The sequence below is a fragment of the Protopterus annectens genome, chromosome 4.part0, assembly GCF_019279795.1.
Source record: "Protopterus annectens isolate FY-2018-M chromosome 4.part0, PAN1.0, whole genome shotgun sequence".
In the NCBI taxonomy this organism is placed as follows: domain Eukaryota; kingdom Metazoa; phylum Chordata; order Ceratodontiformes; family Protopteridae; genus Protopterus; species Protopterus annectens.
In genome coordinates, this window is record NC_056733.1 from 667,949,585 (window position 1) to 667,968,868 (window position 19,284).

Below are 19,284 nucleotides of genomic sequence, written 5' to 3' on the forward strand. Positions count from 1 at the left end.
TCAAATTTTTTTCTATATCATGCATCCAGAATGTGGAAACCCATCCGTAAACTGAGTCTGTTCATCAAAGTAAGCGAATGAGTTCAGACTTAAATTGGTCAACCTACCTGATGATTTCAGCTTTAATTATATAACTTCAAGATAGAGTTGTGTTCTTAGTTTAATTCCTTTACTTACCCCACTTGTCTCATTTTTCATACTAACTGCATGCCATTTGAAAGCCAGTTCTGTCAGAATACAAAACTGTCCAGGTATCAAAGGATGAATATAATTCAGTAACATATACTATCCAAAATGGCTGAACACATAGATCATTGATGCTGGAAAATCAGCAGACTGGGGGAGTTCAGTCCCCACAACAGGTATTCCTCTTGATCGAATGTTCTTTGTGTTTACATTGTTGTTGATTTATAAGGCAAGGGAAGAGCAGTAATAAACAATACATATAAAAAACAATGTATAGTCACGGACTCTGGTAATACACCAATTTTATTAAGAACAAGACTTCATTTTTAATTTTGAGTTTTTGTGGTTTCGTGTATAAACAATACTTATACCTTACATGTCTGTATCACTGCAGTATATAATGTAATGATTTGATGATTATCAGTATCTGATATACTTGTTTATTACATCAAAAAGGCACCCAAGAAGGCCAAGAAAAGGATGGATGGAGCAAACTCCAATGTCTTCTCCATGTTTGAACAGGCACAGATCCAAGAATTTAAAGAGGTACACTCCATGATTACTTACATATGTATTTTTTTAAACAGTGCACCTGAGTATGTATTTAGACACAGTAAGTGCAATGATACTAAATAGTCAATTTCTGTGGAAGTTTATTCATTTAGATTGCTAGTTTACTTACATATCCACTTATTATTGAGACAACTGTTTTGGCACATTGGCAGGCTAGAAGGGCATTAATGCCCGTGCTTCACATATTTTTATGTATGTATATACTTGCTAAGTGTTTATTCTGGCTCTACAAAAAAAAAAAAAAAATGAGCAGCAATTATTGATTCATTCTTCAATAACAATTTTAACCATCTCCCGTCAGCAGGATAGCCAAATCCTATCCCAGCACTCAATGGGCACAAAACAGAGAAATGAATCCAAAATAGAGTACCAGACACTTGCAGGATGCAGACACATTCACTTTGCACCCTATGTGTTCCTATGGACAATTTAAAGGATCATCAAATGACTTATGGCCTATATTTGGGATGAAGAAGGAAACCATAACACACACAACAACCCATGTGGGTACAGGAAAGACAGGCAGACTTCAAAATAAGGCAGCCATGCCGGAAATATGCTTCAGAGTCAAGCCTGCTGCACCTGTGTTGCCCTAAATGTGAGTATCAGGTCAAGCTGTCTGTACTCACGTCATGGGTCTTCTAACTGAAGATGACCCAGAGTTGCAGGACCTGGGGCAATAACCACCACAAGGATATTTTGGGAGCAACTGTGTGCAAAGCTTTACCCCCTTCACAAATAGGAAGATGCTGAATTTAGCTGTCTGACACAAAGCAACAACATTACTGTCTTAGTTATTGTATGACAGATAGCAAAGTGTGGCACAGTGCCACATATGAAAACAAAAATTCAGGCCAGTAGTGAACAGCAGCCTTTGAATGACTGCCAGTGTGGGATACTTAATACATTCCTGAATGTCAAAAATAAAGAGATAATCACTTAGTCCCAAAAACGTAGGGAAAGTACATGACAGAATTGAGAGGAAGCCATGCCAAGAAAAATTAAGTGGTGCCCAGAGAAAAAATATGATTATAAAATGTCAATAAATATTCTGCAGCTTCAAATGTTCAGTACTAACTTGCAGAACTGATGTTACTGCAACCCTATGCAAGCAGAGTGTAAAGACACATATTGTATTTTAGTTTAAGTGGGTATATTTAGAACAAAGAGGTATACGCTGCCTGATTGTTGGAAATTTGAAGGTCAGCCTTTGATGTTCAGAACTTCATTTTGGTAAATGTTTTGCTGGGTTTTTAATGTGTAGCAAGTAGTCATAAGAAATTAGTGTGCTAGATACAATTCATTCCATATTTATGCCTTTGCCACTTTGTTTATATTTCCTAATCTTCAACCACTTAACACTAATGGGTTCAGTCTGGATACAATAATCCATCCATCCTCACCTCCTTTTTCCCATTTTGCACATGAGATCGGGGTGTCACTTCAACACTGACAATCATCTCGAGCCGAAGTTTACACTTCCAGGTGGCTAGCCCTGCCATGGTAATTCATCCGTACCACTCACTAACACACACATGGCCAATTTAGAATGCCCAATCCACCTACTGCATGTCTTTGAACTGTGGAAGGAAACTGGAGCACCCGGTGGAAACCCATGCGACCATAGGGAGGACATGCAGACTCCGGACAGAAGGCACCCCAGCGGAGGATTGAACTGGAGAACCTTTTGCTGTGAGGTGACAATGCTAACCGCTGCACCACCACAGCTGCCCTAATAAATAAAATTAAAAACTACTGAAATTGCAGTATGTGTTTTTCAACAGTCACTACTAAATACCAAGCAAAGAAGAAATGTAGAAGCTTATGTTGATAGCATCAGACTGGAGATTTTGTGGCTACTATGTTACTTCATACTTAATCATTTTTTCTATGCATAAGTTTCAACCATCATGGAGGTCAATAAATCTAGGTACTCTTTAGGAGATCAGCTCTTGTCTCTTAGTATCCACTACACAAGTAATTGCAGAAACCTTGATATTACCAAAAATACTGTATGGTTCTCTTGCCATGGATAAACTCATAAGTACACTAACAACAGACTCATAGCCATATATAACAGAATTTATAATTTTACTACAAGACTTCCCTACCCCATCCAACATTGTCTAGCCTTACAGAAAGTAGGATGAATGACAGCATAAGTAAAGATGGACTGTATCTGTCCAGTCTTCATGCACAAATGATGTCTGAAAACACTGTGTCTTGACTTAACCGATATACTAGTCTGTGATGTCTTAAACTGATGGTTTAAATGTGCCAGTCCTGTTTAAAATCCAGTCCTAGGGCATGCTATGTATCTATTCCTTCAGCCTGGAATAGTCTCATGCTGACACCAGAGCTTCTTTCCCTATTTTAGGTCACATGCAAGCCACACTTTTTAACATATGCTTGCCATGAATCTGTCATAGCCTAATACATCATTCTTACACATTACATGATCTTGGACTTTAAGAATAAACATTTTGCAAGCTATGTAACAACTAAGCACTTGCATGTTATGAGTTTCTACCTATAACGCTAAAAGCTCAGATTTGTTTTTTTTTTTTTTTTTTTTTTTTTTTTTTTATTTATTTATTTTCAGAATCAGTTTATGAACATTCTCTGATTAGGTGATATTCTTTTTTTTTTTTAATTATTTTTATTTATTTTATAATATCATTGTAAAAGCTCAGATTTGAGCACACTCCCATAATGATGTCACATGCATCTGAAAAGGTTGTCAGAATGCATGTGCTGATCTGGTCTTATCTCAGCAGATTATCAACAAACTGACTGGTACAGTAACCTTTTATCCAACTACTCATAATTATGTATGCAGTGTTATTCCTGTTGTGTGTAGTTTACCATACAGTTAAAAACGTTCATATTTTGTGCTGTTTGATATGTATCTTACACAGTGTTATTTGACTTTATTTATTTTTGTTCATATTATTTATTCAAGGCCTTTACACTCTGCATAATTATGTTATACTCAAAGCATTCAGTACTACAGTTGTAACATGCTAAATTGTGATCGGGAATAATTATAATTTGAAAGTCCCTTTCACTTCTCCTTGAATCTGCTATGAAAATGGGTTATGTGATAATGTGGTTAAGAAAATGCAAATTAAAACCAGTCAGGAATCAAAAAACGCAAGCCCAAAAACTCACAAACAAGAAGCCAACTAGGCTGGATTGCAGCAATAAAGGCAGACGCAGTTCCTCCGTTGAAGTTTTTAATAAAAAAACACGATAAAAACACAACTGCAAGCACCACGAGCACACAGTCCACTAGAAATTAATAACGATCCTCACTGAAAGTTACACACTCCGATGTTAAGCGCTTTCATCTGCCGATTGCAGACTTCATCAGAACAATATTCAGTGCTACTCTCTGTTCAATTTAAACAATAAATGGCGCCAAACTTGCACAAGTACTTAAAGGCACATCACTATATGTGTAAATCAGCATATGAAATAAGCTGTACTGTTTGATATAATAATACATTATTTCTGAGTAATTCAATGGATATTCAAAACATCTGTTCACCCTAATATGAAGCATAACACATATTTTATACAATATATATATATTTTTGATTATTTAAAAACTACTAATGTATATATAGAACCAATAAATATTTTATAAATAACTTATATTGTATTTCCGATATTGGCTCATGTAGTGGGAATTCCTAAGATTCATAAATCAATATCCAATCCACCCTTTAGACCTATTATATCTGGGTCTAAATCCAAAACTTTTAATATAGGATATACTATAGATAGATGGGTCAAACATACTTACAATAATATCCCACATCTTATTATTGACTCTTGGGATTTTTTGGGTAAATTAACACCTTTGGTATGTGAATCAGACTATATTTTTGTCACGATAGATGTTTGTGACTTGTTTTCTAGTATTCCTAAAGAAGAAGGTTTAGACCACTTTTGTAACAGTTTGAGGAATTATTCTAACTTAAGTTGGGATAGAATTGTATTAATTTTAGATATGATGTCATTGGTACTAGACAACAATTATATATTTTTTGAAGGTGAAATTTTTAGACAAAACACAGGATTGGCTATCGGTGCGTCATGCGCACCCATTTTTGCTAATTTAGTCATGCTAGATTGGGAGAATAAACATGTTTTCAACAGTAGTTATAAAGCTAATATAAGTTTTTATGCAAGATTTTTAGATGACATTTTTGTCTTATGGAAAGGTGACAAGGATGACATAGTCAAATTTATTGAGTATATTAATACTACCACAGAGTTTTTAAAATTTACTTACAAAGTAAGCGACAGTGGTATATCATATTTGGATACATACATCTATAAGACAGTAGATGGGTATGCATCCAAAGTTCACAGAAAGACAACATTCTCAAATGACTATGTATTCTTTACTAGCAATCATCCTCGACATATTTTCAAAAATATAGTAAAAGGTCAATGTATTAGGGGAGCTAGGATGTCATCCAAGAGAGAAGAGATGGAGAATGAAATGAAATACATTTACCAATTATTTAAGAATAGGGGTTATCCGAAAGAATTATTGGATGACACCATTAATTATGTTAGCTCACAGTGGGATTTAAAATATATTCTCTTATTGGGTAAATATGAAAGTTTACTCAAAACACAAACAATAAATAAATTCAGAGGAGGTAGAGTTTGTGTTTTAACTTATTCTCCCTTTGTTAATTGTATCAAGGACATAGTGAATAGATATTGTTTATAATAACTGTTACAGATGGTTGTAGAGAAAAGTTGGGTCAGTATCTGATTATAGTATATAAGACAGCACCAAATATCAAGAAATTATTAGAGAGAACAGAAAATTATGAAGATAAAAGGAAGGCTACACAAATACACACTAAGAAATGTGGATACTGTAAACAATGTAAATATATCAACACCTCATCTTATATTACACTGGAAGATGTGAATCATACTAAAATTAAGAGTAAAGGTGGGTTTTGTTATACTAAACAAGTGGTGTATTTAGCTAAATGTGATCTATGCCCCGCTTTCTATATCGGAAAGACGGAGAGGCAATTGAAGAAGCGAATATACGAACACTATTATAAGATTAAAACAAAGGACCATAAGAATGCCTTATATAGACACATCAAAGATGTAGGTGAACAACATGTTTTTTCTTTCATAACAATAGATCAAGAATTTAGCAATCCTTTAGGGGGAGATTGGAAAACAAAACTAGCATGTAGGGAGAGTAAGTGGCAGATGTTGGTAGATGCCACTAGAACCCCAGGATTAAATGATTTTATTAGCATTAAACCATTCCTTAAAATGTGATGTATTTTATATATATATAATACTAGAGCAAGTCTATGGTATTTTTATTTATTTATATATTATTGTGGTAAATATTTATAGATATATATTTGTTTATATTCACACAAGTAATCAGTTCATGCCTTTTATTGAATTTGACGTTATGGGCCATATATGCTTATAATGAATTTAATATAAGTTATTTATAAAATATTTATTGGTTCTATATATACATTAGTAGTTTTTAAATAATCAAAAAAATATATATATATTGTATAAAATATGTGTTATGCTTCATATTAGGGTGAACAGATGTTTTGAATATCCATTGAATTACTCAGAAATAATGTATTATTATATCAAACAGTACAGCTTATTTCATATGCTGATTTACACATATAGTGATGTGCCTTTAAGTACTTGTGCAAGTTTGGCACCATTTATTGTTTAAATTGAACAGAGAGTAGCACTGAATATTGTTCTGATGAAGTCTGCAATCGGCAGATGAAAGCGCTTAACATCGGAGTGTGTAACTTTCAGTGAGGATCGTTATTAATTTCTAGTGGACTGTGTGCTCGTGGTGCTTACAGTTGTGTTTTTATCGTGTTTTTTTATTAAAAACTTCAACGGAGGAACTGCGTCTGCCTTTATTGCTGCAATCCAGCCTAGTTAAAACCAGTCAGGCCTAACTTATTTTAATAACAGGTGAGAATCTGTTCCCTGTGTATGCTACTATGCCATTAAATTATTTTCTTTGAGTGATTTTACATTTTAGTCTTTCTGTCCTACTGCTTTGCTCTCTCTTGAATACATTACAGCTTGGCTATTCAGTGTTTAGTGACTTTATTAAGTCTTTATCCTATGCCACAGTGGTACAGCGGTAGCGTTGTTACCTCACAGCAAGAGGTCCTCCTGTTCGATTCTCGGCTAGTGTGCCTTCTGTGTGGAGTCTGCATGTCCTCCCCACGGTCAAGTGGCCTCTGAAAGACATGCGTGAATGGGTGTGCCTTTGCTGAAGGTTGGGCGTTGGGCTGGCAACTCGGCACCATAAAAATCGACTGCCAATCATTAGCGGACCAGAGTTCCGCTGTGGCAACCCCTAACTGGGAAAAGCCGAAAAGACAAACAACATTAAGTCTTTATCCTAAGGACTTTGTAGTCTGATATGTCATTCTTAAAGCTGTCATGTATATGATAGTGAAACAGTATAAATACAACTTAAGAATTTCTGGTACTTACGTATTATCGCAACCAGATGTTTGTGGTTGCGAATTTCACTTAGTTGAAAACAGACGAGTGCATGAAACACTGTAAAGTGTTGTGCAGACTCCTTTTGGCTGTTGAAAAACCTGTGGATTACCTTGAGGGACAGAAAAACATTCAGAAATACTCTTCCCTTTTTGCGTGCATTACAGATGCAGGCTGGAATTGTCACCCATGCTGTCTTACTGATGAATGGAATTTTTGAACTGTCAGGAATGAAGCCCTCAAACAAGGAAAACACACACAGGAAATTTTTGGGTCGTAAAGTAATCCTTTCTTAAAAAAACTGTTACCATACTGCATAATAACCTTCGCAATGGGAAAATGACATACAGTAATGCTTGTAAAAATGCAGGGTGGATAATGTTGATAGGTGATTGCGGGTTCCCGAGTACACATAGTAAGAACTGTACAGAAAAAGTGTTTCTGCCTGATGATGCGCTTCTTCCTGTCGTTAGTGGAATATAGCAGGTTTTTCATTTGAACCTGAACCCATGTTAACAAATTGTTAAAAACTAAAAGTGGAGCAAAACCATTACTCCTTTGTCTGTGCCTTTTTATGTGGGGAAAAGTAGTCAGCAATTGCAATAAGTCAGACAGCAGCCCTGACAGTTGAAGTCTGTATGCACTTTACTGCCAGCGACATGACATGCCGGCGGCAAAGTGCATACCGAAACAACAGCATTCAGTTTGTCATTTGTTCACATTCATTGTGAAAGAGAACCCTTTCTCTGACATTGTCACACCTTTAACACTTACATGTAAACATCAGGAAGCAACAGTAATTATCGTGGCGATAATACGTAAGTACCGAATTTCCATCGTTCTGTAAATCTGCTTTGACTCTGTTCTTATATGCCAGGTGTACTGTGCTTTGGAAAGAGCCCAGACAGAAACATTCCATTCCATCCTGGAGTACTGTAGCTTTCTTAGAAGTGCTATAACTCAAGCATTCTTTCAGATCTTATTATGCTCACTGAATTTTAAATTACTATTAAAAGGCATGCCTAAATCAGTGTACTACTCACATTTTCAAATTTCCATTACAGTAATTAATATAATATATAGTTCTGTTGCAGAATAAAAGCCTAGTACTTCCTTTTTCTTGTGTATATCAGTAAACAACAACAAAAGAAGCACAGAAGCATTTTATCTGTTACTCGAGCTAAAAGAGCAGTATCTGTTTTTGTCATGTATCTTTTTTTTTTTTTTTTTGCTTGATTTTTTTAACTTAATAATTGCAACATTAACATAAGAAAAATAAATTCAGTAACAATGAACTATGTACAGTATGTGTAAGCATGTCTGAAGAGAAAAAAATAATGAAGTTATTTGGCTCTAAAATAAAAAAAAAAAATCTTCAAAGATTTAACAAGTAACTTATACATCAGTAAAATAATACTGAATAATTTCATATTATTTTTTTTTTAAATATTTTTATTCATTTCCAAAAACAAGAAAACATGAATGCAGGTTATTTATGACAATGAAGTATTTACAAATTATTTAAAAAGGTAGGCTAAAACCTCTAAACAGATATCAAACATTAAAACCAAAATAAAATATTTACAACGGTGTCTGTTGTTGACATATAACTGACTTTCTATACAATTGTTTCCTGATTATAATCTGCTGCAGTCATTATTCTCCAGTATTTCAGTTACTTTTTGCCATGCTACGTATAATGATGTAGTTCTTTCAGTTCTTCCTTTAATAGTGTTCATTTCCAATTGTGATACTGTTGACACCATATTCATGAATTGCTTAAAAGTTGGAGAAGCTTTGGATTTCCAGTTTGGTGTAATGTTCTTCCTTGCAATAGCTAGGAGAGTCCATAAGATTACATATTTTGTTCTTGGCACACAGTCAGGTACAGGTGCATTAAACAAAATAATAGATTTGGAAATCTGGAATTTATCATTGAATACCATTTGCAGAAAATAATTTATTTTATCCCAATATGGTTTAATCAAATGGCATTCGTAGAACATATGTTGCCAGTCTGCTTTTATTGATAAATCACGTCTCCAGCAGCCAATATTTTTCTTAAACATAAGTTCCATTTTATGAGGGGTTACGTAAGATCTGTGTATGAATTGCCATGTAAAAAGTCTCCAATGTAATGAAAGTGATGTCTGCTTTGGAGAGAGAAGAATTTGTTTTTTTATCTCTTTCATTTGGCACATGTCCATTAACTGATCTATAATAATTCCATATTTTGTCATTATTATGCATTTTTATTTTTTTGCTTGTTTTATAAATAGATGATAAGTATCCCTTTCCAGTAATGGGTTGATTCATTAGTAATATTATATGTTCTATAAGGTTAGGAACATTTTGTCTTATTGATGGTTGCATTGTTTCTTGTTTGCTTAATATATACTGTCTTAATTCTTGTACATGTAACCACGAACTATCTTCCATATTTAATTTCTGTTTAATCTGGTCTATTGTCAGAGGTTTTCCAGAATTTAGCAATTGATGCCAATATATTAATCCCTTTTCTTTAAGCATGTTGACTACTTCCATATTAAATGTTATTATATTACCTTGTGTACGCTACTGGATATAAAAGAAATGACCATGCTTTAATATCAGGATTGCTATTAATAAGATTTTGGAAAATTTTTAATGTATAAGTAATGTATTTGGAACTTATATTTTTATTCTTATGTATCATCATATATTCCTTCATCAGCCATAGAAAATTGTTTGGTATGAAATCTGTATACATTTTTGCTACTACAAATCCTGATTTTAACCAGATTCTCTCATGAACTAGCTTCCATTTTGATGTATATTTTGTATTTAGCCATAATGATATTGTTTTAATAATGGATGAATGCAAATATATTTCTATGTCTGGTAAACCTATGCCACCTATATCCCAATCATCTAGATGATACTTCATAGCTATCCTTGGGTTTTTTTGGATACCATAGGAATCTTACCATTAAATCATTTAATTGTTTTAGGTGCGATTTAGCTGCTGGCAAAGAACAAGCTTGTATGACATAAAGAATTTTTGGAAATATGATAATTTTAATTATATAAAGCCTTTCTTCCATTGAAAAGAAGAATTTATTCCATCTTTGTATTAAATTTTTAATATTATTTAAGGTCTCTTTATAATTTGTTTCAATTGTAGTATCTAGGTTGTTAGTTATTATAATTCCCAAGTATTTAATTATATTATCGGTAGAGATATATTTATGGTATTTTTTATTTAGATCTTTTTTATTAGTATTTATAAGCAATACATTTGTTTTGTTCTCATTAAATTTACGACTTGAAAAGTTTTGAAAGTTTTGAATTGAGTCCCATAATGCTTTTAAACTGCTATTATTATTTTTTAAGGTAATTAAAATATCATCAGCAAAAAGTTGAATTTTAAGCTCTAGGCTGTTGTCTAGTTGTATTCCTTCAATATTTTTATCCATACATATATTATTTGCTAAGGGTTCAATGATTAGCGCAAACAATAACGGAGAAAGAGGGCAGCCTTGTTTTGTGCCCTTAGTTATTTTAATAGATTTAGACAGACAAGATCCCAGTTTTATATAAGCCAATGATTTTTCATATAATGATTTTATTAACAAAGTGAAGTTGTTTGAGAAGCCATATTCTTCTAAAACTAACCACAGATAATCCCAGTTCACTGAATCAAATGCGCTATTTATGTCTAAGCTAATAACATTAATTTTGTTTTTTGTGACATTTATATAATCAATTAAGGAAAGAATTCTTTTAATGTTGTCATAAGTGTTCCTATCTTTTATAAAACCTGTTTGATCCTCCTCTATCAAAAGTGGTAGTAATTGTTTTATTCGAGCAGCATGTATTGCCATAAAAATGTTATAATCTATATTAAGAAGTGAAATGGGTCTGTATGATGAACATTCACTGGGATCTTTATTTTGTTTCAGAATTGGTGATATTAATGTGTACTTCCAAGAAGGAGGAATGTCTTTACCATTTTTAACTGATGTAAAGACATTCAATAACAACAGCAAAGCTTCATTTGATAGTAATTTAAACATTTCTGGGGTGATATTATCTATACCTGGAGCTTTGTTTAATTTTAGCTTATTTACTTCAGCTTTAAGTTCTGTCATTGTTATTTGTTTATCTATTAGTTGTACCTGCTCTTCTAATAACCTAACTTTAACATTGTTTTTGAGAAAAGCTTTCAATGCTGAATGTGTTTTTGTTTCCTCATTTTGATTATTAAGTTTATGAAAAAATAGCCTAAAAGTTTCTAGTATTCCTTCTAAATCAGATACTTTCTTTTTGGTTTCTATATTATGTATTTCTTTGATTTGATTTGTTTTAATAATCTTTTTAATCCTATTTGCTATTCTTCATTGTTTTTTAGGGTTCATTGAATAGTAACATAGTTTAATTTTTTCTAAGTTGATCATTGTTTTGTGGTGTAGCATCTCTGAGTATTTTTTATTAGTATCTTCTAGTTCTTTTATTAAGTTGGTGTTTCCATTTTGAATATCAAGCTTTAAATTATCTAGTTTTGACTGTAATTCCATTAATTCCTTATTCCACTGTTTTTGTTTATTTTTATACCATCCCACCGCTCTTCCATATAGGTATGCTTTCAATGCATCCCATATATATATTTCAGATACATCTTTTGTAAGATTGATATCTAGGAATGTTTGTGTCTCTTTAATATAAAATTCCTTAAAATCTTTGAGATTTGTTATGTAAGATGGTATTCTTTTTACTGATATCCTTCTCTTGAAACATAAGTCTATCTCAAATGTTATGGTGTTATGGTCCGAAAATGGACATGAAATTGTCTTGACTTTATTTAATTTAGAGGTTAAATCATTTGTTATGTACACTCTATCTATTCTAGAGTATGTATTATGTCTATGGGAAAAATGTGTAAAGAATAGTGAATCTGGGATAGCATACTCATTTATGTCAACTATATTAAAAGTTTCAACAAACTCAGATAACAACTTTGTTAAAGGTGATCTCTTATGTGTAGTTTTAGTATTTGTGTCAGTTTCTTTTATAATGCAATTGAAATCTCCAGCTATGATTAAATTGCCTTTGGTATATTGTACAATGTCTTCTAAGTGTTGTTTGGCCACTCTAACACCTAGTCCTGGTATCCAATAAATATTCACTAATGTATATATCATTTCATTGATAGATATTGTCACTAGACAAAACATTCCTAAGTTGTCATGGAACGTGTTTATGATTTTAGGCATTAAAGTAGTGTTTTTCCACAAAATTGCTACTCCCCTTCGCTTCTGATTATAGGTGGAACTTACTAGTATTGTATAATTCTTATTGTTTATTTTATTTATGTCTTCCTGTGTAAGGTGTGTTTCCTGTAAAAATACTAGTTGCGCTTCACATAGCTTTAAATATCTATAAAGACTTCCCCTTTTGCAGCTATTATTTAAACCATTTACAATAAGAGATATACATTTTGCAATTGGATTTATATTAGCTTTGCTTTTATCCATATTCATATACTCGTAACAATGTGTAGATGTGTGTACATGAAGAGAATGACTTGTTCTTTCTTCTTCCAACAGTATTACAATAGATTATAGACACCCAATAAAAGTAAATTACAAGATCATAACTGAGAACAATATAAGATAAACAACCACTAAACCCCTCCATGAGAAAAAAACATCTCATCCTTGAATGATCTAATCATTCAAGCGATCTCTCTAAGTCTGCATTTCAGCATCCTCCTCTGGCCCCGCCATATGGTAGTTTTATAATGAAAAGTATCTTATATATCTTTTAAGTATACATGTATCTGTCTTTACAGATTACTTAAATACAGTCTTTATCTATTTTTAATATTTTATAAAACACTAAGGCAACACAACTAAACATAGATTTAATACTTAACTATTTGGTTTTGTTTAAATTGTAAAGGAAAATCTTTTATTTTAATATATCTTTTGTGTAGCAATAACGGTTATGCATCTTAAAAATAATATGCTTGCAGTCTATCTCCCTTATAGTGTGAGTGGCATTCATAGGTATCAAATTTATTGTAATGGTCTACCTTATATATATATATATATATATATATATATATATATATATATATATATATATATATACACATATATATACATATACATACATACACATACACATACACACACACATATATATATATACACACACATACATACATACACACATATATGCATACATACATAAAAAAAAAATGTTAAGCATTATATGCATCAGTTAACCATGCCACAAGTTGATTAAATCAGAAAGTATCCGTAACAATGAATATAATGTTACATTTGTATTGTCATTTATCAGTAATCTTATAGTTTTCTTTTAATTCAAAAAGTCATATTTTAGTGGTATGAATGCTACTATTTTGTTTTTGGCATTTGTATTATATAGTTTAAGACTATATTTCTTAGCAATTCCTATATATTTATTAGTGCCACTGGCATATTTCATCGCTAGTGTACCACATATGTCATATGTCAAATAGCAACTCATACTCCTTATGATATTACAGGATTTATCTGCAGCATTATAACTGTAAGGTTGAAAAATATAAGAAGCAAAGTAGGCTTTAAATATGCTATAACACAATTGTTTGGTACTTATTACTGTCAACTCTTCTACATACACAGGAAAAGATAACCTTATATGACCATCAACCATTTTCCTTCATTTTTCTCTTCATCCTTCTATTCTCCATTTTTAATAAATATTTGTTTCTATTGTGGCTTCTTTGAATTTAGTGAGGGTACTCCATATCATATTATAGATAATATACAACGTTCAAACAGAGAACATGCCCGAAATAGAGACATATTCTCAACTCAAGTGGTCCACACCATATATTTATAACACTGCAGTCAGAAATATACTAATGAATATGCAATAACTAGCAGCTTTGCAGCATGTGTGTGTCTCTAACAAGTACATACCTATAGGATATTAAAAAGAATAGATAGCACGCTCTTGTTTCATAATTAACAAATGCACTCAGCCTGGTATTTACTTTCATAGACAGAAATTAGACCTGTTACTTATATGCATATCAGATACCAACAGCAATATGTTAGAAAATGCCTATGCTATTCAAATAATATTTTAATGCTGATTGATATGAGATGTAGCTGACAATGGCTTTATCGTTTGTGATGTTATATAATATATATTCAGTATTATAAGTAAAAGTATGTTGCATGTCTATTTGCAATCTAAGGTTCAAGGCTGATCAATTTAGACATACAAGACAATCTCTTTAGCCTTGGTTATATAATGAGAAGTTATGTACCTACCATAACGTTCCATGCTAGCTGTCTTCTCTCACCTTCTTTCTTGCTTGATGGGTTCGGAGCCGATCCTCGGCTCCGACTCGGCACTTGCTAAGCTCGAGAGTCACTTTTACCATCTCGAGGCAGCCCCATATCCCATGATGCAAGGCGGTAAGTACCCAGATCTCGTTTGATAAAAAAGGGCAATAGCACCTAGCATAATAACTTCCCAAAGGAAGAAAGAAGGAGAGAAAACCCTGAAGGATGGTAGAAGGACCAACTTTGTATGGACTTCAGAAGCATAATCCCTTGTAGAGAAAGGTCTGTCCAGGCCTGGGGGAGGGAGGGAGGGTCGCAAGAAAGAAGGCGAGAGAAGACAACTAACATGGAACGTTATGGTAGGTACATAACTTCTCAATGTTAAGTTGTCAATCTCGCCTTCATTCTTGCTTGATGGGACCGTCCTAGCACCTCTATCCTGGGTGGCTCAATGGAACAGACTCTTGAGAACTGTAGAGCCAAAACTGGCTCTGTCCCTGGAGGCCAAATCCAATTTGTAATGGGAAACAAATGTATGAGGAGTGGCCCAAGTGGCTGCTGCACAAATAGTGTCTAAAGGAAGTCTAGCTTGAAAAGCTGTGGAAGTGGCTAAGCTTCTGGTTGAATGTGCTTTAGGTTTCGAGCACAGCTGTTTTCCCCTGAGCTGATAAATTTCAGAGATGACAGAAGAAAGCCATCTAGACAAGGTCACTTTTGAGACAGGAAGGCCTTTCTTGTTATCAGCATAGGAAACAAAGAGTTGATCGGATTTCCTGAATTGTTTTGTTCTGTCCAAATAATATCTGAGTTGGCGGTGGACATCAAGATAATGCAATTTCTGTTCCTATCTGTTTTCATAGTTTGGAAAAAATACAGGGAGATCAATAGCCTGATTCAAATTAGTCTTTGAAGCGACCTTAGGCAAAAAGGTCGGATTAGTTCTCAATGATACCCTGTCTTTGCGGAAGACCAAATAGGGGGGGCGAACAGATAGAGCATGAAGTTCAGACACCCTCCTAGCCGAAGTAATAGCAACCAGGAATAAAGTTTTCCATGAAAGAAATTTCAGGGAACAGGAAACAGCTGGCTCGAAGGGAGGAAGAATCAAGGATGTCAGCACTAAATTTAGGTCCCATTGAGGAGGAGGACTCCTAACTGGAGGTTTCAGGAGGAAGATTCCTTTCAAGAAGGCTCTACAAAGCCTGTGGGACATAATGTTGTGATCTGCAAACCCGACATGAAAGTTCGAGATAGCGGCCAACTGAACTTTGACTGTGGAAGAAGAGGAGCCCGCGTGAAAAATCTCCGCTAAGAAATCCAAAACTGCTTGTACTGGAGCAGTGAAGGGATCAATATTTTTGGCTTTAGCCCAATAAGAAAAATGTTTCCATTTGCTAGTATAAATCCTCCTAGTGGAGGATTTTAAGGAAGCTACTATGATGTCTCTAACAGGGTTAGAGATCATAGGAAGCCTGGCTAAGGAAGGAAGTGGAGCAACCATGCTGTGAGGTTGAGAGAAGGGATAGACCTGTGCAGCTGACCGGATTGGTGAATCAGAAGATCTGGCACTGAGTCCAGATGCCACGGCTGCACCAAAAGGTGACGATGGAGGAATGGAAACCAAATTTGTCGAGGCCAATAAGGAGCAATGAGAATCATTTTGGCTCTCAAAACGGTTGCGTTCTGGATAACTTGAGGGATCAGAGGAAAGGGAAGAAAGGCATAAAGAAGTCCCTGGGGCCAATCCTGGGTCAGAGCGTCTCTGGGGGGATGGCCTGGCAGTGGGAAGAGAGAGAAGAAATCTGGGCATTTGCTGTTTTGGGGAGTAGCAAAAAGATCGCAACATGGGCGACCCCATTCCAGAAAAATCTCTTCCACTATAGATTGTTTGAGAGACCACTCGTGAGGCATGAGAATAGCTCTGCTCAATCTGTCCGCTAAAATGTTGGTTTTCCCAGGGATATGCGTTGCTACCAGAAACCGATGAGAGGAGATCGCCCATTGCCAAAGTCTGAGTGCTTCTCGACACAAGGGGTAGGACTTGGTTCCGCCCTGTTTGTTGATATACCACACTACAGACATGTTGTCTGTGTGGACTGCAATTGTCCCCAAGGGAAGAAAGTCATTGAGGGCTTGCAACGTTAAAAGCACTGCTCTCATCTCTAGGACATTTATGTGCAGGTGGTATTCGAAAGGTTGCCACGTCCCATGAACCATCCTGCCCTGATAATGCCCCCCCCACCCGATCAGGGAGGCATCCGTAGTGACAGTGGCTACCAGGGATGGGGGTACAAAGGGTCTGCCTTGGTGAATCTGGGGAGAAGTAATCCACCAAGCAAGATGATTCTTGCATATCGGTGTGACCAGTATTTGGTGACGCATCGGAAGTTGTTGGTAAGACCACTGAGTGAACAACATCCACTGAAGAAGGCGCATATGGAAGCGAGCCAGGGGAAGAAGGGTAATGGCCGCAGCCATGAGGCCCAGCACCTTTAGAACCATTCTGGCCTGTACCTTCTTGCTGGCTAGAATGATCCTGACGTGACTTTGAATGTCTGAGATTCTTTGATCTGTAAGGGTAGCTGACATCCGAACAGTGTCTAAGTTTGTATCTATGAAAGTAATAGACTGGCAGTGCAATAAGGAGGATTTTCCTGAGTTGATCGAGATGCCCAATTGAGAGCAAAGATTTATTGTATAATCCCTGGCTTGAAGAAGCTGATGCCTGGTGGTGGCTGAAAGGAGCCAGTCGTCGAGATACGGAAACACCTGGAATCCTTGACGTCTCAGGTGAGCCGATACCACTGCCATACATTTGGTGAACACTCTGGGGGCTGTAGTGAGACCAAAGGGCAGGGCTCTGAACTGGAAATGACTGGACCCCAGCCGAAAGCGGAGAAATCTCCTGGAGCGTCTGTGAATTTTTATGTGATAGTACGCATCCTGAAGATCTATTGAGCACATCCAGTTGTCCTTCTGTAAGAAGGGCAGAATTGACTGAAGAGTGACTATTCGAATCTTGTCTTCCTCACAGACTTGTTGAGTCTGCTGAGATCCAATATTGGTCTCCAGTCTCCCGTCTTTTTGGGGACCAAAAAGAACCGTGAGTAGATTCCGGGCTCTGAATGATCTGTTGTAACTGGCTGAATGGCTATTTTTTGCAGAAGTTTTAAGACTTCTAACTCTGCAATTTCCTTAGACCGGTGGTACATCTGGAAGGGAATTTGAGTGATAGAAAGGATTTTCCTCGAAAGGAATTTTGTAACCCTCGGATATGATCGACTGTACCCATCTGTCTTGAGTGAGGGAACGCCAGGCTTCTGGGTACAGCGATAGTCTTCCCCCGACTGCCTCCAAGGATGGACAGTCGGGCAACATCTCAGGGATGCTGAAAGGGCTTGTCAGAGAGAGGCTCTCTGCTTCCCTGGTTTTGTGGACCCCCTCTGCCTCTAGAGCGGCGTCTGTTATTGTTACCCCCTCTGCCTCTAGGGGTAAACTGACCACGTGAATCCGGCGTGACTCCTTGGGATTTGCGGAACCACATTTTGCCACCCTTCTGCCCTTTGGGGTAAGGTCTAGAAGGGGTGGAAAAATGGACCCCTACGGCAGAAAGAGTCTTGCCATCCTGCTCACACATGGTCAACGTTTCCTTCACTTGAGGGCCAAACAAAGCTGAGCCATCAAAGGGAGAGTTTGTGAAGGACGCCTTAAAGGGATCTGCAAAATTACAGAGCCGCATCCAGGCTTGGCGTCTAAGAGCCACACCTGTACCTGCAGCCCTACTCGCTCCATCTGCAGCATATGATATCAGTCGCATGGAGGAGTTTGCAATAGAATTAAGGGTTCCTAGCTGCGAAGCAATTTTTTCTTGAGCCCCTGCAGCTGTCGGATCCTGTACTACTTCACCTAGCTCCTTAAGGATATCCCTCTGGAGTCTGGTGAAGTGACATAGGTAGTTCAGCGAACGCATAGCAAAGGTCGCTGAAGAGAACATCCGCTTACCATACCTATCCATGGTCCTAGAGTCCTTATTAGGAGGATGGACAGGTACGGAAGGATCTGCAAGTTCCTTCTTAGTGGCAGCCGCCACCACCATGGCATCAGCAGGGACACCTTTCGTGAGGAATTGTTTGTCCGACGGGGCAGTAATAAATTTAGAAGGCCTCCTAGGGACTGGCTCTACAGAGTCAGGAGCAGCCCAAGCCTTTCGAGCGATAACTTGCATAAGAGGGTCGAAAGGCGGAGACACCCAGGAGGTGGAGGGCCGAGATCCAAACGCCTCCAGGTATACCGACTCATCCTCAGAGGGATTATTGGTGGGCCAGTTTCCCCTCTGTCTAAGGAGTTCTAGGATGTCTGAAAAGGAGACATCCTCAGAGGGGGATCTTGGGGATCCCTCTGACTCATCTAAGTCAGTATCTGAAGTGATAGACTTGGGGGAGTCTACGTGTTTCCTCTTACAGGTCCTCTTTCGCGGAGGATCCCCTGAGTGATCAGGAGAATCCTCGGAAGAAGGGGTTATTCCCAGTGGGGAAACCTGAGGCGGAGGATCTCTGGGTCCGGGAGCAAGAGAAATGGCAGAGATATCGACAGGCACCATAGAGGGAGGAGCTAAGGGAACAGACTG

General features: G+C 36.2%; 1 protein-coding gene across 1 annotated transcript in view; it reads left to right on the forward strand.

Moving 5' to 3' along the window:
- The window catches only part of MYL2 (myosin light chain 2), a 198,039-nt gene that overhangs the window by 103,129 nt on the left and 75,626 nt on the right, over positions 1-19,284 (forward strand). The window contains exon 2 of the mRNA XM_044068632.1: positions 643-732. Within this exon, the coding sequence (XP_043924567.1) occupies positions 643-732 (90 nt within the window). The remainder of the gene's footprint in view (positions 1-642; positions 733-19,284) is intronic.